Consider the following 22,021-nt stretch of genomic DNA (forward strand, 5'->3'; position numbering starts at 1 on the left):
GCTGAGGCTTAAAGGGACACAGAGTGCCAGGGTTCAGTAATAAGTGATACAAGGGTTCAGGAATAATTTCTACAAAGTTCCCAGAAGTTCAACAGTAAATCCACAAACTGTCACTTGATTGTGGTTTTCTCAATCATAGTGAAATCCCTTCTTTCTGAGATTGGTAGTGGCAACCAAGTGTGTCATCTTCTTCCCAGATGGTGGGTGGGGCTAGCAGGACTGTGATTGGCTTTAGCAGTGGCCAAGGACCCCCCCCCCCCCTTGGTGAACTGAACGCAATCGCTTCCTCATCACAAAAGTGGACGATAGCAGCTACAAGCAAAGTTAGAGAACCAAACAATGTTTCCCATCTTACACTGTCTGGGGGCACAGTGCCTCCCCCTCAGTGCAGGTGCTGCGTGGGGAATTCTGAAATTGGAATGCATTAGTGTCTCTCTGACACTTCCCTGCGCTGCTCTACTGATGGGGAGGGAGTCAAATGCTGGCAGAAGAGGCTTTGCGTGCCGCTTGCAGCACCTGTGTCGGAGGTTGCCTACCCCTGGTATACTGTATACAGAGAAAGATGGTGTGGTATCCCTACTGATATCCTTTTGCTGTGAATTGATATTTTAAAACAAAAACAACAAAACTAAATTGAAACGTTAAAGAGAAACTTTGTTGCATAAATATTTGCTGCCTGAAATATATCCTATGTTACGGTCACTGAAACAACCAACTCCTAACCCTCCCCCCCCCCCCCCCCCCCAGCTGTGGATTTGGTACTCGGTCATCTAATAGATGAATCTAATTTGTGAGCAGAAAAAAACAGCGGCACCATACCTTTTTGAGGTAATTTGGGCTCAATTTCCTAAGACCTAGTGTCCACTGTCAATCATAAGGAAGGCGAACTTGATGTGTAACTAGTCTCTCAGCATCTGCATCAGGTTCCGCCCACTGTCAGTGTTTAGCTTCTCCATATTGTTTCCTAGAATGCTGGTGATCTGTGTTCTAGCAACGAATAAAGCTATGCAGCTGACAGTGTCCCAGCAACCACTGGTGGCACACAAACATGCCCCACGTCCTGCTCTTTAATACTCAGTACACAGCTCTACTCTGAGCACTCTGGTTTGTCTCTGTATGCCAACTTGGAATATTCTAATTACCTCCAGTTTCCTTATCTATGAACTGTCCGTAATTCTTTTTGAAGTTGTAGCAGCCATAGTGACACATTGTGATGGTGGAGTAAATAACTACCTGAATCTGCAAGTTTTGGAACTGTTACTGGAAAACAATACCACCAGAAAAGTGTCACAAATGCCCCCTGAGTTTTTGTTGTAATCTTTGGGGATATTTGAGAATTAATTTCTTCACAGGGCAGGCAGCTGGATAGACTGCGGCAGGCTTGTTTTAAAGTGCTTCTTACAATTATGCAATTACTTTAATGTCCATACTCTGGGCAATGGTACACATTATATACATGGCTAGATTACATGTATGATAACTAGAGGTCGACCGATAGATCGGCTGGCCGATATATCGGCTGATATTTGGCTTTTTTTACTTAATCGGCATCGGCTGATAAAAAAAGCCGATTATAACTTCAGCGGGACTTGCAAATGACTTCTGTAATAGAAGTCAATTGCAAGTTGTCTGAAGTTTTCTTCTCTCCTCCTCTGGGCAGCCTTCCAAGTCTGATAAGAAGATACATTTGTATCTCTTCGGGTTCTTTTATCAATAGACTGAACTCCGTGGAGAAGTTCTCAGTTTAACCATTTAAAGCCTAAATCTTTTTTGACATTTGTTGCTTACAAGTAAAAATTCTGTATTTTCTGCTAGAAAATCACTTGGAATCCCCAAACATTATATATATTTTTTTTAGCAGAGACCCTAGGGAATAAAATAGCGGTTGTTGCAATATTTTATGTCACATGGTATTTGCGCAGCGGTCTTTTTTAAAATAAAATACACTAATTAAAAAAAAAAATAAGCAGTAAAGTTAGCCCATTTTATTTCGTCCAAAAGTTTTGGTTACCTGTTTTTGTGTATTTAATATTTAAGATATAGTTATTTTTTTTTTAATCTAAATTATACATACAAGTGAACTGATTGGAGGTTTGTTTTGTTCAATAAATGTTTAAATGTAAAAAATTTTCTGTATCGCTTATTACTTAAGGTTGCTTTCACACTGGAGCGGGCAGGCATTGACGGTAAAACGCTGTTAGTTTTAGCGGCGCTTTACCGTCATTTTAGCGGCGCTATTCGGCTGCTAGCGGGGCGCTTATAACCCAGCTAGCGGCCGAGGAAGGGGTTAAATGCGCCCCTGAAGTGCTGCTGCCAAAACGCTTTGCAGCCGCTTCGGCAGCGGTGCGCATTCATTTCAATGGGCAGGAGTGGTGGAGGAGCGGTATACACCACTCCAAAGACATCCTGCCAGCGCATCGCCTCAGTGTGAAAGCACTCGGGATATCACACCGAGACTGTAGGGAAGCCGTTTTACAGGCACTTTACAGGCGCTATTTTTAGCCCAAAAGCGCCTAAAAAAATGCCCCAGTGTGAAAGGGGTCTAACTGTTAGATTTTATGAGATGAAGGGGGAAAAAAAAGAAAAAAAAATCGGCCTAATATATCGGCCCAAAAAAATCGGCATCACATATCGGCCACCGCGATTTCTAAATATCGGCATCGGCCAGAGAAAAACCCATATCGGTCGACCTCTAATGATAACTGCATTGGGCCATCTTTGATCTTCCAAACTGAAATAATCTTTAAAGAGGTAGTCAAAGGTTTTACTCCTGTGTAGCACACATCTTTAAGACTGTTCCATGTTTCCTTTCTCATGTAGTTTAATAGCTTTATGCTATGCTCTTATATATTGTCGCCTGCTGTTCATTTGCTTACTCACAGGGAGATGAATGAGCATATACACAAGCAGCCAAATGATGGCCTGAACTAATGTCACAGAATTCTTACATTCTTTCCACAGCCAGCCACAGGAAGAAACCTGGGAGAAAGTTCCATAGGTCAAATATTTCTCTATTGGTTAAGAAGGATATGTTCATACGGTATGTTAAGTATCTTCAAAGGATATTACAAGTCCTTAGGAGGCTGGATGCACTTTCTATCAGATCTTTGAATTGTGTGGGAAAATCTCATGACCTACAGCAGAGATACACTGGTTCCCATGTGTTTCGTGAATACTACAGATGTTTAGTGTAAAAACATATATATATATATATATATATATATATATATATATATATATATATATATATATATATATATTAGATATACTGTTCCATTTAGATCTGGTAAATGGGTTAAGGTTTTAGGGGAAGAACTATGATAATCTGAAGGTGTTTGGTACTGTACATTTATTTATTGTAGGGTTTGCTGTGTTATAATAGGAAACTTTTGAAGTATTTTGTTATATTACAAAATTTTGTTATATTAAGTGTCAAATCTCAGACCAGAATGATATAGTCTTTATGTGCATCTTAATTTAAAGAGCACTGAGGGCGTGGGTTAGCAATGGCCGGGTAAAGATGTGCAATGGAGGAGCTCCTAACCTAACCTGGCCTGTACTGGCCACCAGACAGCTTTTATCTCATGTGGGCACGGCATGAGCACCCCTAAACATTACAGGACACGTTCCGCGACCTGTGGGACCCGACATCAGAACTCACAACCCGGAATCCAGCATTACTTCGGAGATGGAGAGTATCACCAGGTGCCATTGTAGCCGCGCTGTGTGTGGCCCACATCGAGCCGGACATTACAACGCCACAGATGAGCATCTCTGCATCCTCACCAGATCCAGACCACCTTACAGAGACCCTGGCTGTATTCCGACCAGACATGGCCAGCTCTTCACAAAGCCATAGCTGCCTGGACGAGGACCTCTGCACCATGCTACAGGCCCTCCCTATGAGGGCGGACATAGAGGCCCTGATCCTGCACATATCGGAGGCTCACAGCAGGGACATTCAGGAGGTGAGATCGGAGCTACACACCATCACAAACCGTGTGACCACCGGTGAGACTTCGATCTCCTTGCTGGAGACCTGGGTGCTGGCTCTAGAAGGGGCACACGACACTCATTCAATGGAGACCCAGGAGATGCAGCTCCACCTGGAAGAAATGGGGGAGAGCAGCCGCTGTAACAACCTGCGGCTGTGGGGACTCCCAGAAGCCACAGGCCCTGAAGATCTAGCGGAGACTGTTACGGCCATATTCCATAGGCTCATGGAGGCCCCACCACCTACACTGGAAATAGACCGGGTGCATCGTACCCTAGGCCCAAAATCTGCAGGTCCCGCAAGATCCTGCGATATATTGTGCCGCCTACACCGCTATGCACAAAAGGAGGTCATACTACGCAAAGCCTGGGAACATGGAGACATCGACTTTGATGGAGCGCACATCCAGATCCTCCTGGACCTATCCAGAGCCACGTTACAGCGCCGCACACTACTAAAACCGGCCCTAGAAGTGGCGAGACAACATGGCTGCACATACAGATGGGGATATCCTTTGGTGGTTATATTTCGCACTGATCAGGCTTTCTTTACACTGCGCACACTGGCAGACCTCCTGGCATTCTTCACCTTCTTGGGGGCACAACCAGTCCATGTGCCAAATTGGTTGCTGAAGACTCCGAAACCAGCGGGCCGCTTGGGCCCGACTATGGGCAGATTGAACCAGCCTGCCCGGTCTCAGGTCTCGGGAGCGATCCCATGTCCCATCCATCAACAGGTCACGTGAGTCATAGCTACACCCTGCGGACTCACCCCACGTTCTACATAGGTTGCCCGTATAACCTCCCCGCTGGCAAGCTCCACAAGTTGGATCCCTCCCCGGTGTTCATTACTCCCTGGTAGACATACCCCCCAACAACATGACCGGGCAGAGGACAGGTGACTTTTGCTCCAAACCAAATACTCTAATACACAAGACATCTAAGCTGCCCCCAGCACGGGACGCTGCTAATCATGGCACCATCCAGGAGCTCCGGGAAATAGACCGGGTCATGATGTTGTTTCCCTAGACTGTTTCTCATGGAGCACCAAGGGAGGGGACAAAGCCGGGTGCCCCCCCACCTCCGGAAAGGCATAGGCTGACGAAGACTGGAGGCCCCCCTCCCCAAACTATTAAATCTCTATTTGCCTACCCGGAGGATCGCTCAAAGCCTCTGACGGGAGCCGTGAGAGGCCTAAACTAGCAGGCACTCACGCTGGGATGTATCAGACCCTCCCGCCTGTAGCGGACTGAAATGATTGGGAAATGTCACTTCTTCCATTTCAAGAACAATCAATGCTATACCCGAACAGGCTTAATGGACACACTACCCCCGATACCATCGGGTGGCAAAGGACGCATAAGAGCTTCTATGAAGGACATGTGAGTCACTGTTACAAAGGGATAGGCCATAAAACAGCAGGGGGGCAGGTCCTTCCAGGAGCGTATGTTGATGCCGGATTTTCATGGGGTCCTGTGCTGACGGGGCTGTGCTGTATCACGGAGGACTAGGCAACAGGAAATCTGTACAGGCTTGTTAGCAAAAGACGCATAATAGGGCCGGCCTTGCTATTACGGGGGGAGATGGTAGGGAGGGGTATCAGTAGCAGTTGAAGGAGGCGGGTCGTGACCCCCCCCTTTAGCCCCTATCCCTCGGGTCGCTCGTTAAAAACCGATTGAGGGAGCTCCACGGAGGGTGCCGACCTTGAATTAGGAGGAAATCTGGGAGCAATAGCTTGAAGGGGGGAATAACTTGTTTTATAGCCAACCTGTGCGTTTACCATGCATGTTATGTTGCACTTGTTTGTAGAGTATTAAATGTTGTAGAAGACCTTTTAGGTCCTACGTGTTCCTAATTTCACATAAGTATTAGCCTTGTAACAATAGACACCTACCAACTGCCCACATCCACACACTCAGAAAGGGTCGGGGAGGGCCCGGGAACCTCTCAAAGGCTCTTGCTAAACACACTCCCACTTGGGCCAACACTCACTGTCCAGGTCTACCTGTGGAGCGTAATAGCAACGTTCTGCTGACACTTTAGATTACAAACCACGCTGGACAGTGTCTGTTGGGGGATCCTACTTTCAACAGACACCTCTCACCCCCCTGCGGGCCTGGTCACCTTCAGGGGGTTACTCTTTCTCCTTCTTTTCTCTCTTCCTCTCACCCTCACATTTCTTACTGTCCCCCACCCCCTTCTCTCTCCCTCCCCCCCTTCCCTTTCCCTCCCCCCCCCCTTCCCTTTCCCTCCCCCCCTCCCCCCTCACCCCCCTCCCCCCTCACCCCCCTCCCCCACGATCATGGATGAGCTTAACATTGTTACCCTAAACGCGAAGGGACTTAACGTCCCTGAAAAGAGACGGATGCTGCTGAATGACATGAAACGCATGAAAGCAGATATTGTCCTGTTACAAGAGACGCACTTTTGGGAAAACTTTCTCTGTCCTAAAAAACAGATACTAACCGACGGTGTACCACTCCACCTATTCAGAAGCCAAATATAGAGGGGTCTCCATCCAGATCTCGGCGAGAATCCCATGGTCCCTGATTGCTATGAAAACAGACCCGACGGGGAGATTTCTATTTCTGAAATCTGATTTGGTGACGTGAAGGTGACTATTGCCCACCTCTACGCTCCAAACAGTCAGCAAGACACCTTCATCAAAAGACACCTAGAACTGCTTCAGAACTTTTCAGAAGGACAGCTCATTATAGACCTCAATATCCCCCTGCTCCCAATAGAAGATACCTCGACGAGGCTGTCTTCAACCCCCAGAGGCACATGTAAAGTAATCCACTCGGCTCTTCACACTGCACAGCTGATAGATGCCTGGCGTCTTTTTCACCCCGGCAAACGGGATTACACACTTTACTCCTGCCCCCACAATACGTATTCACGTATAGATTACTTCTTGATACCGTACAACCAACTCCAGGCAGTCAAAGACACTGCTATAGGGTCCATCACCTGGTTGGATCACGCTCCGGTCACGCTACAATACGCCCTGACTGACTTCCACAGGGGAAAAAGAAAGCCATGGAGGCTTAATGAGAGCCTCCTGCAGGATCCAGAGGTACTAGCAGATGTGATAAAAGAAATAACACATTATTTTCATATTAATCACTCCACTGACAGTGACATGGGCCTAGAGTGGGAGGCGCACAAGGCGGTGATCCGTGGCGGGCTTATAAAGTACGGAGTGAGAATCAAAAGACAAAGGACCGCACAACTAACCTCACTCCTTAGTAGACTTCAGACTCTGGAAGCTAAACACTAACAGACCCCGACCAGACCACTGGGAAATGAGCTTGACACAGTACGCATGCAGATCACTTATCTTCTCCACTTTAAAGCTAAGGCAGCACTCCAAATCTCCCGCAAAAAGGTATACGAATCGGGCAATAAGTGTGGTAGATTGCTAGCACAATCCCTACGTACCAAGAAACTGGCGTCCTACATACAATGTATATACTCCCCAATGGGACATAAAGCAGCCCTGCCCCAACAAATCACCTGAGAATTTAAATCTTACTATGAGGCGCTATATAATTTGACCACAACACAAACACCTCCAGAACGTATGGCAGACTACATAGCCACTTCCTAAATGCCCACTTTACCAGCTGAAACACGTGACCTAGATGATCCCATTACGTTACCAGAGCGATAGGAAGCACCAAATCAGGGAAGGCCCCTGGACCTGATGTTCTCACAATTCAATATTATAAGACATCCTTAGGAAGTCACCTAGTTAAGTTCCTTAATGACCTGAGTAAGGGGGGCACGCTACATAACACCACTCTACAGGCCCAAATATCTGTCATTCCCAAGGAGGGTAAACACCCGATTCAATGCGTGAGCTACCGACCAATATCCCTACTTTAACACCGATTTTAAATTGTTCACTAAAATAATAGCTTCCAGGCTGCAACTGCACCTACCCCACCTGATACACTAAGTGGGCTTTGTGCCAACCAGGGAAGCGAGGGACAACACCACCAAGGTCCTCAACCTGCTCTACTCCGCCACCCTTACAAAAACACCAAGTGTCTTTATAGGCACTGACGCTGAAAAAGTGTTTGACCGGGTAAACTGGGCTTTTATGTTTGCAACACTGCGGCATGTGGATCTAGGCATCAATATGATGAGATGGGCCTCGGCAGCATACACAACACCGACAGCTAGGGTCAGGGCCAATTGAGTGACTTCAGACTCCTTCCCAATTACTAACGCAATGCGTCAGGGGTGCCCACTCTCGCCGCCAATCTTTGCACTATTCCTTGAGCCCTTTTTGTGCTACGTAAGACTAAACCCAAACATTTCAGGAGTAAAGATAAACCAAACCCAATATAAGGTGTCAGCCTATGCGGACGACCTGATGTTCTCAATTACGAATCCTACAGTATCCCTCCCAAATCTATTATGGGAATCTACAACATATGGAGCTCTCTCTAATCAAAAAATAAATTTAGCCAAGTCAGAAGCGATGGGTGTGGGGATACGCACCTCCAATCCAGCTTTAAATTTGAAATGGACAAACACAGCCTTGAAATATCTAGGCAGAATTTATGAACTTAACTTCCCGCCCCTACTGAAAACAGTTAAAACACTACTGACCCAATGGCACACATTCCTACATGGGCCTACATTCCTGGCTAGGCTGCTGCAATATCCTGAAAATGACTATCCTTCCGAAACTCCTCTACCTTATGCAAGTCTTACCTATACACATACCTGCAGCCTATTTTAAACGGGTGCAATCAGCATTTACAGAGTTCGTTTGGGCCAAGTCCTCCCCAAACAATACGGTGGTCTAGCATTACCAGATATTCGCGCCTACCATCAGGCAGTACACCTGGGGAGGCTTATAGATTGGTGTCGCCACCAAGAGACCAAGCTATGGACCCAATTGGAGCAAACTCAAAGTATAGTCCCCCTTCGTAGAGCCCTATGGTGCTACTCGGCACTACCGGCGCAAATCAAACGACACAGGTTGATTGGAAACACAACACGAATCTGTGCCTGGCTCATTACTCAGACATCCCTCTCCTCTCCAAACTCTCCTCTTCATCCTATATTGGGGAACCCCCAGTTTACGCCAAGTCTACATGATACGGTCTTTCGGGGCCTAGGTGACGCGGGCCTACAATCCCAGAACTCTGATTCCACAGGCCCGTTTCGCCTGGGCAGCCGATGTATGAACACACATAACACAGCGCACTACCCCCAATCTCTGAATGCAGTGGCATAGAGCTTTATAGATATACTCCAGACCAGAACCCCCGGCACTCCATGCTCGTGGGCAAACACCCCCCTCTACCCCCCCCCCCCACATACACACACACCTCCTAACCACCTTCTCCCTACTTCTCTACCTTCTCTTATACTATTCTCTTTATTTCTTCACAGTGGGGTACACCTACCCTATTTATAACCCCCATATAGGGGAGAGACACAGAAAAAGGAAAAGAAGGGACTGAGCCCATGGGACAGCAACATCTCACCTCACCACACCTTTAGCACACACATGATTTCCCCCGAGGTAGAGAACTTTCTGACAATTCCAAACACACCGCGCAGATGTAATCCCCGAGCCATCACGGGATGAGCGGGAGACAATGTTTGCACTCAATACATCACTTGTACCTATCATGATGTAAGCTAATATCAGCAAAACTGTTAATTATGACGTGACATTGTATCACAAGTTCTGTTTATGTGATGGTATTCTGTCTTATGTATTGCTCTGTAACATGGGGGTCCACGTGGGCCACTTTCCTGATATAAATAAATAATTTAAAAAATAAATTAAAGAGCACCAAGTATACCTATAAGCTAATGTCCATGTGCAAAAACAATCACTGCTGCCACCAGGGGATTACATTCACACTTCTCCCTGCTTCCAACTCACCAACTTTGCCCAGCTGTACATCAATACAAACGCACAGGATGCATGACTTCTGAGTAAGTTCCATTGCTAAAAACACTGCTGTACGGTGTTATGCTAATGAAACCTCCTGTGTTCTACTCCAATTTGTGTTTGTGTTTCTGCCTCTAATCTATGTTCGGTTTTTGAAGTACATTTAAATACAACAAATGGTTGCTTTAGTTTTTTTTCTCTGAAACCTACATTTTAAGTACAGTTGACCAACTTCACTTTTTTATTTCGTGCAGCTTGATCTTTAGTAGGTTTTATGCACTTTATTATGGGCAAATTAAAAGCTAGATGTCTATGGACACACACGTTAAACTCCTTTTGACATTCATCTTGCATGCCTTTTATTGTTCATTGACTGTGTGACAGCCCGTGGAACGATTGTAAAGAAAAGTCAATCATGGGCTTCCAAATAGTGAAAAGAGCAATAATACTATAGATGCATTAGCAGGGTTTTTTATTGTACTTTTTAAATGAGTTTGTAATTTACAAGCTAAAACTCCATTGTGTATGTATCAGATACAAACTGCTATAATGGTGTCGACATAGAAGGGTGAAGAAATTATAAATGCCCTAGGTGAACATTTTTAGCATAACCAATTTCTGTAAGACTTTGAAAAGGTTCTCCATCAACTGAAGTGAGTCATTTGAAAGGATGGTTGACAGGGTACTCTGGTATCATTTATAAGGGGTAGTTCTACTCTCCCTCCTCCCTTACATTTTACGCAATTTTTTTTTTTGAGGGGGAGCAGGCACCTGGTTTTCACAGGAACCCGCTTTTTCCGGTTGGATCTCTGCGGCGATTCATGTGGGAGTTTGGCTCCCCCCCTTCCCCCGCAGCCTTTTGGGACACGTCACAGGTCCCAGAAAGCTGTGGGACTATTCAGATAGTGCAGTGCAGTGCAGTGAGCAGCTGCCTGTAAAGCTGCAAGCAGTCACAGCTGGCCGCCCTCTGTTAATATGCTGGTACTGCTGACGAAAGATCAGTGAAAAAAACAGCCAGGTGAGGACAGTTCTGGATCCTGGCACAAGTGAGTGACTATTAATTGAAAGTCAGCAGCTAAAGTTTTTGTTTTGTATTTATATGTATACCGTATTTATCGGCGTATAACACGCACCCCAATTTAGGAGGGAATTATAAGGAAAAAAAACTTTTAGGAGGGAAGTTGAAGGGAAAAAAACTTACATTTAAATGCCCTTCATTGCAGCCTTGTCAGTGCAGCCTTGTCAGTGCAGCCTTGTCAGTGCAGCCTTGTCAGTGCAGCCTTGTCAGTGCAGCCTTGTCAGTGCAGCCTTGTCAGTGCAGCCTTGTCAGTGCAGCCTTCCCCAGTGCAGCCTTCCCCAGTGCAGCCTTCCCCAGTGCAGCCTTCCCCAGTGCAGCCTTGTCAGTGCAGCCTTCCCCAGTGCAGCCTTGCCAGTGCAGCCTTCCCCAGTGCAGCCTTGCCCCAGTGCAGCCTGGGATCCCCTGTCCCTGCTTCCAGGGCTTCAAAATCGCGGTCCGCGATTTGAAAATGGCGCCGCCGGCGCCGAAGTACACAGAGCCGGTCCTCGGCTCTTTCCGGCGGCTCTCGTTTACTTTCGGCTCCACTCGTAGTCCCGAGCGGAGCTATCCGAGTAGGTTCGGATAGCTCCGCTCGGGACTACGAGTGGAGCCGAAAGTAAACGAGAGCCGCCGGAAAGAGCTGAGGACCGGCTCTGTGTACTTCGGCTCCGGCGGCGCCATTTTCAAATCGCGGTCCGCGATTTTGAAAATGTGACAGCTCGGGATCGGCGTATAACACGCACCTGCGACTTTCCCCTGATTTTAAGGGGAAAAAAGTGCGTGTTATACGCCGATAAATACGGTAATTGTTCCACAGGTGACTGAAGAGCCACTTTAAATCTTCTGCCTCCTTTGTATACTTTATTTTACAACAGGCAGGTATTTTTTTTTTTTTTGCTAATCTGTTTTAGATTCATTTGTTTATCCCTGTTTCTCAGTTGTCAGAAGCAAGCCAGAAGAAAAAGAGCCTAGAGGAAAGTGTGGAAAAAGCAAAAGTTGGCCGCCAGGATACAGTAAGTAAAACATGTTTCTGTTTTATTCCATGAGAGGGAGTTGGAAATACAACTACAGACAGAAAATTGAAGAACTAACTTGTATCTCACATGCTCCCCCCTCCCAGACACTGTAGCCCACAGTGGGAGGGTTTCAGCAACAGGCGGTACTGATAATCTAGAAAGCAGTGGACAGGCCTAGGTGTGTCCAGGTGTTGATTGACGAGCTCCAGGCTTGTCAATCAACAGTGATAATACTGCTAGCCATGCCACTTTTTTCTTCATCCTCCTGTAGTACAAGCAGGCAGACTACGTACATCAGTGTCAACTCTGCTCTGAATTTAGGAGAAATGTAACATTGTAGCCACACCATTACAGGAAGTTTGTATTAGGTGGACTTCACTGACAGGATCAACAGGTATTTGTGTGAATTTGAAGGGGGACTAAGAGAAAACTGTAAGTGCAGATGCATTTATAATTAGGTGCTGCAGCACTAAACCATAGTTCAACTTAAATATTAACGAGATGATCATATATTTAGATGTACTTTTTGATGTATTTATTCTTATAAAATGGTTCAGCGCAATACAATTTGATGTAGTAACTAATAGTAATTGCTCAGTTTCATCTGGATAAATGAGAATCTTCACAGACAAATATTTATAAACTCTAATGTCTTCTACTGTAGAAGGAAAGATCAGAGCTGTCAGAGGAACTGGCACTGTTGAGACAGCAGCGGGACCAGCAAAAAGCAGAACTAGAGCAATACAAAGAATGTGATCCGGATGTTATAGAAGAGATACGTAAGTTTTTTTTTTTTTCTCTAACTTCTTAAAGCAGAACTCAATGCTTACCTTTAGCCCTGCACAGTTGTACAGACTGGTTTCACTGCCCACTGTGAGCTTCTCACAGTGTGCAATAGAAGCTGCAGCAAGTCAGAAAGTCTGCCTAGTTTTCTGGCTGGAGGAGACCTAGCATTATTGCACCCTTTCCTCAAGGCCTTACTGTCCCTAACCCACCCATTTAATTGGAATTAATGTCTTTCAATCATGGGGGCTCATCATCACATATTGGTCTTAACCCGGGACAGTCCAACTGCAAATGCAGTCTGCCCAGGAATGCAAACTCCTTCAGACAGGCGTTTTGATATTTTCATTACTTCTCCCAAGAGCCAACCTATTGCCTACATTAGGGTTGAGTGGTGATAGGGGTACTGAGGCAGGGTGCGGTGATATTTTTTAGAAGCTATGTACAACACCCCGCTATCTACTCTGATCTGCCTGCATTGCATAAGAAGCACAGAGATACAGTGTGATGATATAATTGTGTCTAATGTAACGTGTAATAAAAATAAAAAATTCATATGCATATTACTGATGGGGCAAAATATAAGCAGATACAGCGGCAGCTTTAAGTAAAGGAATTACCTTGTTTGTTCATATCAACACAAAGAACTTGGCAAATTCATGTCGTTTATAACATTTTGTTAATTGTGACAGAACAGTTCATCAGTGTAATTATCTTTATTATTCTTGCACTCAGAAAGTATTGTTCCTAAGCAGAGGTTTAGGGACTCACCAATATTTTGGCAAATGTTAAAGCAGCCTGAACAGACCAGCTATGCTTTGCTAGCACTTCATTCCCATTAATGGGGCCTGTTGTGCTTTGCAGTTTATCAGATAGAGCTTAGCAAATATACCACCTTCTTTAGGAGATATTTACAACATTATTTTGGTAGCCACTACCTGAGTTCTCCAGTTTGAGTTTCTGAACTTATAAGGATTCTGGTAGTTAGTTGACATTAATCACTGCATTATGTAAGGTTAAAGTTGTTGTTCAGAGAACTATAAAGTGCTGTAACTCATACCAAAGATTTAACTGATGTTAAATGTCTTCATCCCATTTTGGTTTGACCATTTGGAAGATAATAACAATGCCTTTTTTACATACAGTACATGAGTTGCCTCTGTAATTTTGTTGATAATTCTTTCATATGGCCAGTGTGTACTGTGCACTTTCCCTACTGTTAATCCTGGCAATAGCTTGCATTTATGATGATCTTTTTTTTTTTTTTTTTTTTTTATTTTTTTTTTTCAGAAGAGTATGGAATGTAATGGTTTATATTTCTATGAATGCAAACCCATATGTGAATAATAGTATTGTTGAGGAATTAAATATGTATTTTTCTTGCCAGCACTTATAGAACCCTTAATAGAAATTAGGATGACTCATGTTAATTACAGCGTTGATGTAATATTTTGGACCATTTAATTTACAGGAAGTGCTTGTATGTAGAGGTGTATGTGTATGTAGGTGGCCAGTAGTCTGTAAATGACAATTTGTATCATTCTTTTTTGCAGATAGCATAGTAAACACATTTCAGTATTCTATATTGTTTTGCATTCAATTGTTGCTATTAAGTTCTGTGGTGCTGTCCACTAAACATATATGGTAAACAACACAAGAGGAAAGCAAAATGTATAAGGGTCCTGCCCATTAGAGCATTAACTGTACTAAGGAACAGAAAATAATGTGATTGGCAATTAACATCCTAAAGAGGGATTTAGAGGGATGTAGGATTTCACTAGCTGCATATAATGCAGAAAATTAGTACAGGTTTATCCTTTGCTCATGGTAGCTGAACATGGACCTGCTAGGCAGCTGGTATATAGTATATAAGTAAGAGTTAACTTGTTTAAAGTAAACATGTAGCAAACCTCAGCTATTTAGCCTGAGCATACCTCAAAAGAGGCTTAAAACCCAGTGTTATCCAAAAATATAAATAAATAATAGAAAATGCACAGCTGGCACTTACTGACCATTTTTTAATTGGTGGACAGTTCTGGAGGGTGAGTGGTGTGTTTCCATTCTCTGAAGGTCATCATTTTGTTGTGTGGTGCCTGCTGGATTATTTACACTATATATTTACCTACCTGTCAGAGGGCTGAGGGAATTGAGATATCGTATATATTGATTGATAAAGGGATCCAAACTAAACATTTCCTTGATCTGCAAATCCAGACGTTACCAGTTAGCTTGGCCCAGTCTTTTCTCGCCTTCCTAACCTGCCTATTGTTCAAAGGATCCACCTGTCACATTATAAAACTAATAGAGACATTAAAGTGGAAAGTCAGTCTGTCTTAGTTGGCCCTTGGGTTCTGGCAGAGCCGATTGGCGCATGTCCAAAGACAGGGAAGGTTTGGGACTTCCTTGATAGCCTTCTTTGCACATGCACGAGCACTGATCGGGAGTCGGTCAGCTGCTGGTTTTCCAGCATGCTTGTCCCACAGAAGTCAGTAAGAACAGGCGGCTTCTGTCAAACTGGTTGACATACACACGGGCCGGATGTCAGACGGTTTTTATTGAACCGGACTATGTCTCCTGACATTCGGCCCATGTGTACTTGGCATAAGAGAGGGAGAGCGGTGTAGGAGACAGGGCAGTATGAAATTACCTTTAGGGTGAAGGTCCACTTTAAGAAAGCCGAAATAGGTGATGCTAAAGTAAACTTTTACAGGAATGTTTAAAGTTATACCTTGTATATATACCTTTATCCATCTGTATTAACCTGTATATACTTGGGCAGCACAGTGGCTAAGTAGTTAACACTTCTGCCTAGCAGCATTGGGGTCGTCGGTTTGAATCCCAACCACAGCACTACCTGCCTGGAGTTTGCATGTTCACCCTGTGCCTGCGTGAGTTTCCTCCGGGTACTCCGATTTTCCTCCCACGCTCCAAAGCAGGGCTCCTGTTAGAAATCATGGGGCCCCATACAGCCTACCTGACAGGGCCCCCCTGGCCGAAAGTGACTGAGGAAATAGATTTATCATTCCCTTTCTCTGCAAACTCAGATACACAGATGAATGAATTGAAAGCGCTCAGAGGCTTCCTGCTCATTCACAAACGGAAGCATAGTAAATATAGTTTACTATGCTTCGGTGATGAATGGACATGAGTGATTGGTACTGACATTTTTACTGGCCTCTTCTCCCGCTCTCCATCCTGAAACATCTAAGTGCCTGCAGCAGCTTCCGGCAGGAGAGGAGAAAAGGGAAGCTAGGAGCACTGCAGGGAAAAGGGACACATGGGGGCTCGGACAGTAGTTAGAAGCAGTGCATGTGCTAGAACCAAATCCCCTTGCAGAGCAGCCAGAGGGAGAAAGAGGAGGAGAAGCTGGCATTGCTGCAGGGAGAGTTATAAGAGGATCTGTGTCTGCAATAAGACAGTACAGCCAGCCCTCCTTTTGAACTGATGGGGCCCAGTACAGGAGGGCTGGCTATACTGTCTTATTAGTAGCCCTGCTCCAAAGACATGCTGGAAGGTTAATTGGATCCTGTCTAAATTGGCCCTAGTATGTGTATGTATGAATGTGAGATGGGGATTAGATTGTAAGCTCCTTGAGGGCAGCGACTGATGTGAATGTATAATACATATGTAAAGCGCTGCATAAATTGATGGCACTATGTAAGTACCTGTAATAAATATATATATATATATATATATATATATATATATATATATATATATATATATATATATATAATCAATAATTTTGATGTGGCATTTACTGAAGTTAACATATGCTAGTTTCATATGCTTTATTGAGGTTTGTGACAGATTTCCTTTACTACAAATGTCATTAAAGTGATTAAATTACTAAAAAAAAAAATAGTCAAGTTCCTCCACCCCAAACCTGCTCATCCATGTCTTTATGGACCTTGCTTTGTGCACTGGTCCAAATCATTTGGTGGGAAGCAATTATGGTGTGGGGTTGTTTTTCAGGGGTTGGGCTTGGCCCCTTAGTTCCAGTGAAGGGAACTCTTAATGTGTCAGTATACCAAGATATTTTGGAGAATTTCATGCTCCCGACTTTGTGAGAACAGTTTGGAGATGGCCCCTTCCTGTTCCAACATGACTGCACACCAGTGCACAAAGCAAGGCCAATAAAGACATGAATGAGCGAGTTTGGGGTGGAGGAACTTGACTGGCCTGAACAGAGTCCTGACCTCAACCGATAGAACACCTTGGGATGAATTAGAGCGGAGACTGTGAGCCAGGCCTTCTCGTCCATATCAATGCCTGACCTCACAAATGTACTTCTGGAAGAATGGTCAAACATTCCCATAGACACACTCCTAAACCTTTGTGGACAGCCTTTCGAGGAGAATTGAAGCTGTTATAGCTCCAAAGGGTGGGCCAACTCAATATTGAACCCTACGGATTAAGATTCAGATGCCATTAAAATTCATGTGCATGTAAAGGCAGGTGTCCCAATACTTTTGACAATATAGTGTAAGAATATGAAGGGACTAAAGCTGGTTAAACACTAGTAGAATTTCATTTGAAATATTTTGTTTCAGAAAAGCTTGTTTGATTTACCATACATTAGTGGAGTTAAATCTGCATTCCTTTTTCAAACGCAGGGACAAGAAAATTCAAAGGAGCAGCAAATGTGTTTCTTGAACAAATGAACTTCTAACAGTTCAATGTTTGTATGAAAATCTACTAGTGCAGGGATATGCAATTAGCGGACCTTCAGCTGTTGCAGAACTACAAGTCCCATGAGGTATAGCAAGACTCTGACAGCCACAAGCATGAAACCCAAAAACAGGAACTGATTCATACTATGAATAAGCACTAATGTTAGTGCGAAACGTCAGCTCTTTTGTCTGCTGTGATTTTCATCTATGATTTTGATGTGAATTTTCCCAATAAATAAGGCTATTTTTCAAGAGTGCGGCTATCCAGAATCAGTTCCTGTTTATTGCCACTAGCAATTACCAGCACCTATGACTTCCGAACCGAGAGAGAGGTTTACTTTCTGTCTGTCCTCCTGGAGCAGTGATATCTATCTTTTCCACATTCAATTTCTGGACTAAGCATGAAACCCAGAGGCATGATGGGACTTGTAGTTTTGCAACAGCTTGAGGTCCGCTAATTGCATATCCCTGTACTAGTGTATGGTCAGCTTTTGGCAACAGATGACAAGGGGATCTGATAGGATTGTCTAAAGATTTTTATTTTTATTTTCTTTCCCAGGGAGCATTTAATATTTTTTATACTGAAATATAGTTTGGCAGGGTGAGGGGACAGTGAATAAAGGCATGACACAGGATTTGAGAATTTGTCCCCAATCTGGCTAAAACATGCAGCTGTTCTACTATATTTTTGGGCTGCTTTAGAATAAAGTTAATATGTTTTGACTGACTAGCTGGATAACAGGGATTTCCTGGTAAACTTACCCCATTTATTAAATAATACAAAAGGTTCTGTGTTTCTATATCGTCCATGTCTACTTTGGATATAAAGCTGCACCTATCGTGGATTGTTATTTCTTCCTTCTGTGATCAGAATATAAAGTCCTAAATCTCTTATGCCACGTACACACGGTCGGACTTTTCAGCTACAAAAGTCCGACAGCCCGTCCGACAGACTTTCGACGGACTTTTGGCGGACTTTCAACAGACTTTCTAACGACCAGACTTGCCTACACACGATCACACAAAAGTCCGACGGATTCGTACGCGATGACGTACACCAGACTAAAATAAGGAAGTTGATAGCCAGTAGCCAATAGCTGCCCTAGCCTGGGTTTTTGTCCGTCGGACTAGCACACAGACGAGCGGATTTCTGGGTCCGGCGGAGTTCCGACGTAAAGATTTGAAGCATGTTCCAAATCTAAAGTCCGTCAGATTTGCGACTGTTAAAGTCCGCTGAAGATCCGGTGAAGCCCACACATGATCGGATGGTCCGTCGGCGTCCGTCGGACAAGTCCGGTCGAAAAGTCTGACCGTGTGCACGCGGCATTAGAGAGAGTGGAACCCCCTCATAATCTGGGTAGGTGTACAGAAATTATACAATTGCAGTCTGAGACATGTAAGAAATAGTGGGATAGTGTCTAACTTCAGTATCTACCAAAAAATTGAATATCCCTCTTGGGTAGCCCACAAAATAAAAAACTTACATTTGCACATATGTCTTAGCGAGTGAAAACGCAAATTCTTAAAGCGGAGTTCCACCTGAAAATGGTAAGTACTGGGGAACCCCTGACATGCCACAGTTGACATGTCATTTTTTTTGGGAGGGGAGGGGGAGAGAGCGGGTACCCTGTGAAGCCACAGCCGGGTGCCCACAGTTACAATCCCGGCGCCGCCTAGAGGAGAGGGGAGGGGCGAGGCTTCATGCGTCTGCATCGCTAGACCATGGGACAGGTTAGTGTGTTTGTTAAAAGTCAGCAACTACACTTTTTGTAGCTGCTGACTTTTAAATGGGTGAAATTCCGCTTTAATGAAGTTGCCAAAATCTTTACACCTTTCTTTTAATCATTAGACACATTTTACATGGTGGTGAAAAATAATATATAGTCCTAAGACCTTTTTATAGTTTTTTTTCAAAGCGCATTGCTTATAAAATTATAATTACACAGGGAAATAAAGTGATATAACTGAACTGCACAGAGTGATAATCCCATAATCTAGTGATTATCTCATCATGGGAGGGACTGAAAGAGAATATGATTCCCATCTTAATGCTGGCATATAATTGAGAAAACAAGCCTCTGCTCCAAGGCCAAATGTCATCATATGTTTTCACGGTTGATTTATGGTGTGCCCACATTGACTCTGAGCAGATTAGAAAAGTGCTTTTGTTTCTATACATTAAACTTGTATTAGCTGTCACCTCTTATAACTCACTTTTTGCATTTTTTAACTTTAGTATAACATTAGCTATTGCTGTCTGGCTTTTCTAAATATGCAGATTTTTTTTAAATTTGTCACAGCTTCATGCATTGTAGGTCACAAACATAGATGTACTTTTTGCACTTAAAGTGATTATAAAGTAAGAAGGTTTTTTTATCCTAATACATTCTATGCATTAAGATAAAAAGCCTTCTGTGTGCAGCAGCCCCCTAATACTTACCTGAGCCCCCCTCTCTATCCAGCAATGCCCACAAGTGCCTCGGCCGTCAGGGACTCCTCCTGTTTGGCTGAGACACAGCAGCAGCGCCATTGGCTCCCGCTGCTGTCAATCAACGTCAGTTAGCCAATCAGGAGAGATAAGGGGTGAGGCCAAACCGCAGCTCTGTATCTGAATGGACACAGGAAGCTGTGGCTCGGCTAGGGTGCCCCCATAGCAAGCTGCTTGCTGTGGGGGCACTCAACAGGAGGGAGGGGCCAGGAGAGCTGAATAAGGACCTGAGAAGAGGAGGATCGGGCTGCTCTGTGCAAAGCCACTTTAGAAATCGGGTAAGTATGACACGTTTATTTTTATAGAAAAAAATTATTGAGACTTTACAATCACTTTAAAAGCTAAGTTCACCTTTACAGAAACATAAATGCACATTTTTTTTTTTTTTTTTTTTTGCAAGTGAAAAAATTTACATTTTTTTTTCTTGGGAGCCTGTAAAGCATTGCACCCCCGATCAGCAGATTGGGGGTGCAATGTCAGACTCTTGCAGACTGTCAGTACACTGTCTACCTGTACCTCCGATAAGGGCAGGCAGTTCCTGTAGTCCAGGAAGCTCAATGGACTACAAGAGCGCTTACCAGTGCCCTCACATTTCATTGAGAACTACAAGCCGTCAGATGCAGTGGTTGATGGTAATTGTAGTTCATTGACAGAACTCTGTGAATGAACGGCACGGCCATGTACAGTTGGGACAGCCGGTGCGATAAGAAGGTCCCCCATCCTCTGTCATGAGGGAGTGGATCGGGGGGGGGGGGGGTGATTTGATGGATACACCCTAAGCATGAGTGTAACATATCCATGCCCTAGTAAAATGACGGTCGGACGGGAACCCTGATGTTATGGGAGGACACTTTGGCACAATCTGTCATCCACTGTTTCCACCGGATGCAGTGGATGACTGATCAGTGTACCGGCCCGCCGCCAATACCATTTGACCAATGTGACCAATCAACAATGAATGGCATCCTTTCATGGCATTTATTGTATATAATTGTGTTGGTAGCTCTGATTCGTTAATGATCACATGGTACAGACGGTCATTCACAGCCCATTTGTACAATGTGATTAGCTGTGGCCAATCACAGCTTATCACAACAATACACAGTGTCTACACACTCATTCAGTAAAAACATATGCTTATAGCAGTGGTACAGTGTTACTATGGTGACACTGTATTGCTCTGGTCACAGTATGTAAAGAAAAAGAAATAATATTTAAAAAATTAAAAAAAAAAAAATTATTACATTTTTTCTAATTACATATTGTCACCAGTCAGTTTCCCCGGTCACCCCCACACCAGTTATACGATGATGCTACATACTGCTGGTGACAGTATGTAAAAAAATTTGAAAAAAAACATTTTTTTCCTTAATTTTCCAAAAGAATTACAACTTCAAAAAATGTGCCATGCTTCTTACTAAATACCTCAGACAGTCTATTTTCCAAAAAAGTCTTTTGGGGGGGTATTTGTTCTGTCCTGGCGTTTTTCAGGTCTCAAGAAATGAGAAAGGCCATCAGTACATCAGGATTGATCGATTTTCAGATATACTGTATAGACCATAATTTGTGGGCTCCAAAACTTTTCTACAGACTAATATACACTGATTTGTATTATTTACACCAAAGAAATGTAGCAGTTTAATGTTTCCCATTTTTCGTTTATTTGGCAAAGAATAAAAAAAAAACCCAGTGGAGAATGGTGATTAAATACCACCACAAGAAAGCTCTATTTGCATGAAAAAAATTATAAAAATTTCATATGGATACAGTGTTGCATGACCGCGCACCTCCCATTCAAAGTGCGACAGTGCTGCCTGAATGCTGAAAATTGTCCTGGGCAGGAAGGGGGTAAAAGTGCCCCATATTGAAGTGGATAATAATCTCCAGACAAAACATATTTGTCTAGTTTTGGATAGAGTATAAAAGGGTTGGAACTATTTGTGCTGCTGATCATTGCTTTGGGAAAGAAAGCAAAGGAGGTTCCAAAATGTTATCATTGCCACCAGAAGAGAATTAATAACTGTCAAATGTGGGATTGCGATTGATTTGTAGAGAAGACTGTCTTCTTCCTGTTGTATCTCTGAGGAC

The 22,021-nt window shown here is 43.9% G+C and overlaps 1 protein-coding gene across 1 annotated transcript in view; it reads left to right on the plus strand.

The window, feature by feature from the left end:
• Nucleotides 1-22,021, plus strand: part of MND1 (meiotic nuclear divisions 1) — a 193,839-nt gene that overhangs the window by 150,288 nt on the left and 21,530 nt on the right. The window contains exons 5-6 of the mRNA XM_073605308.1: nucleotides 11,912-11,986; nucleotides 12,654-12,768. Coding sequence (XP_073461409.1) covers nucleotides 11,912-11,986; nucleotides 12,654-12,768 — 190 coding nt within the window. The remainder of the gene's footprint in view (nucleotides 1-11,911; nucleotides 11,987-12,653; nucleotides 12,769-22,021) is intronic.

The sequence above is a fragment of the Aquarana catesbeiana genome, linkage group LG01, assembly GCF_042186555.1.
Source record: "Aquarana catesbeiana isolate 2022-GZ linkage group LG01, ASM4218655v1, whole genome shotgun sequence".
Classification (NCBI taxonomy): Eukaryota; Metazoa; Chordata; class Amphibia; order Anura; family Ranidae; genus Aquarana; species Aquarana catesbeiana.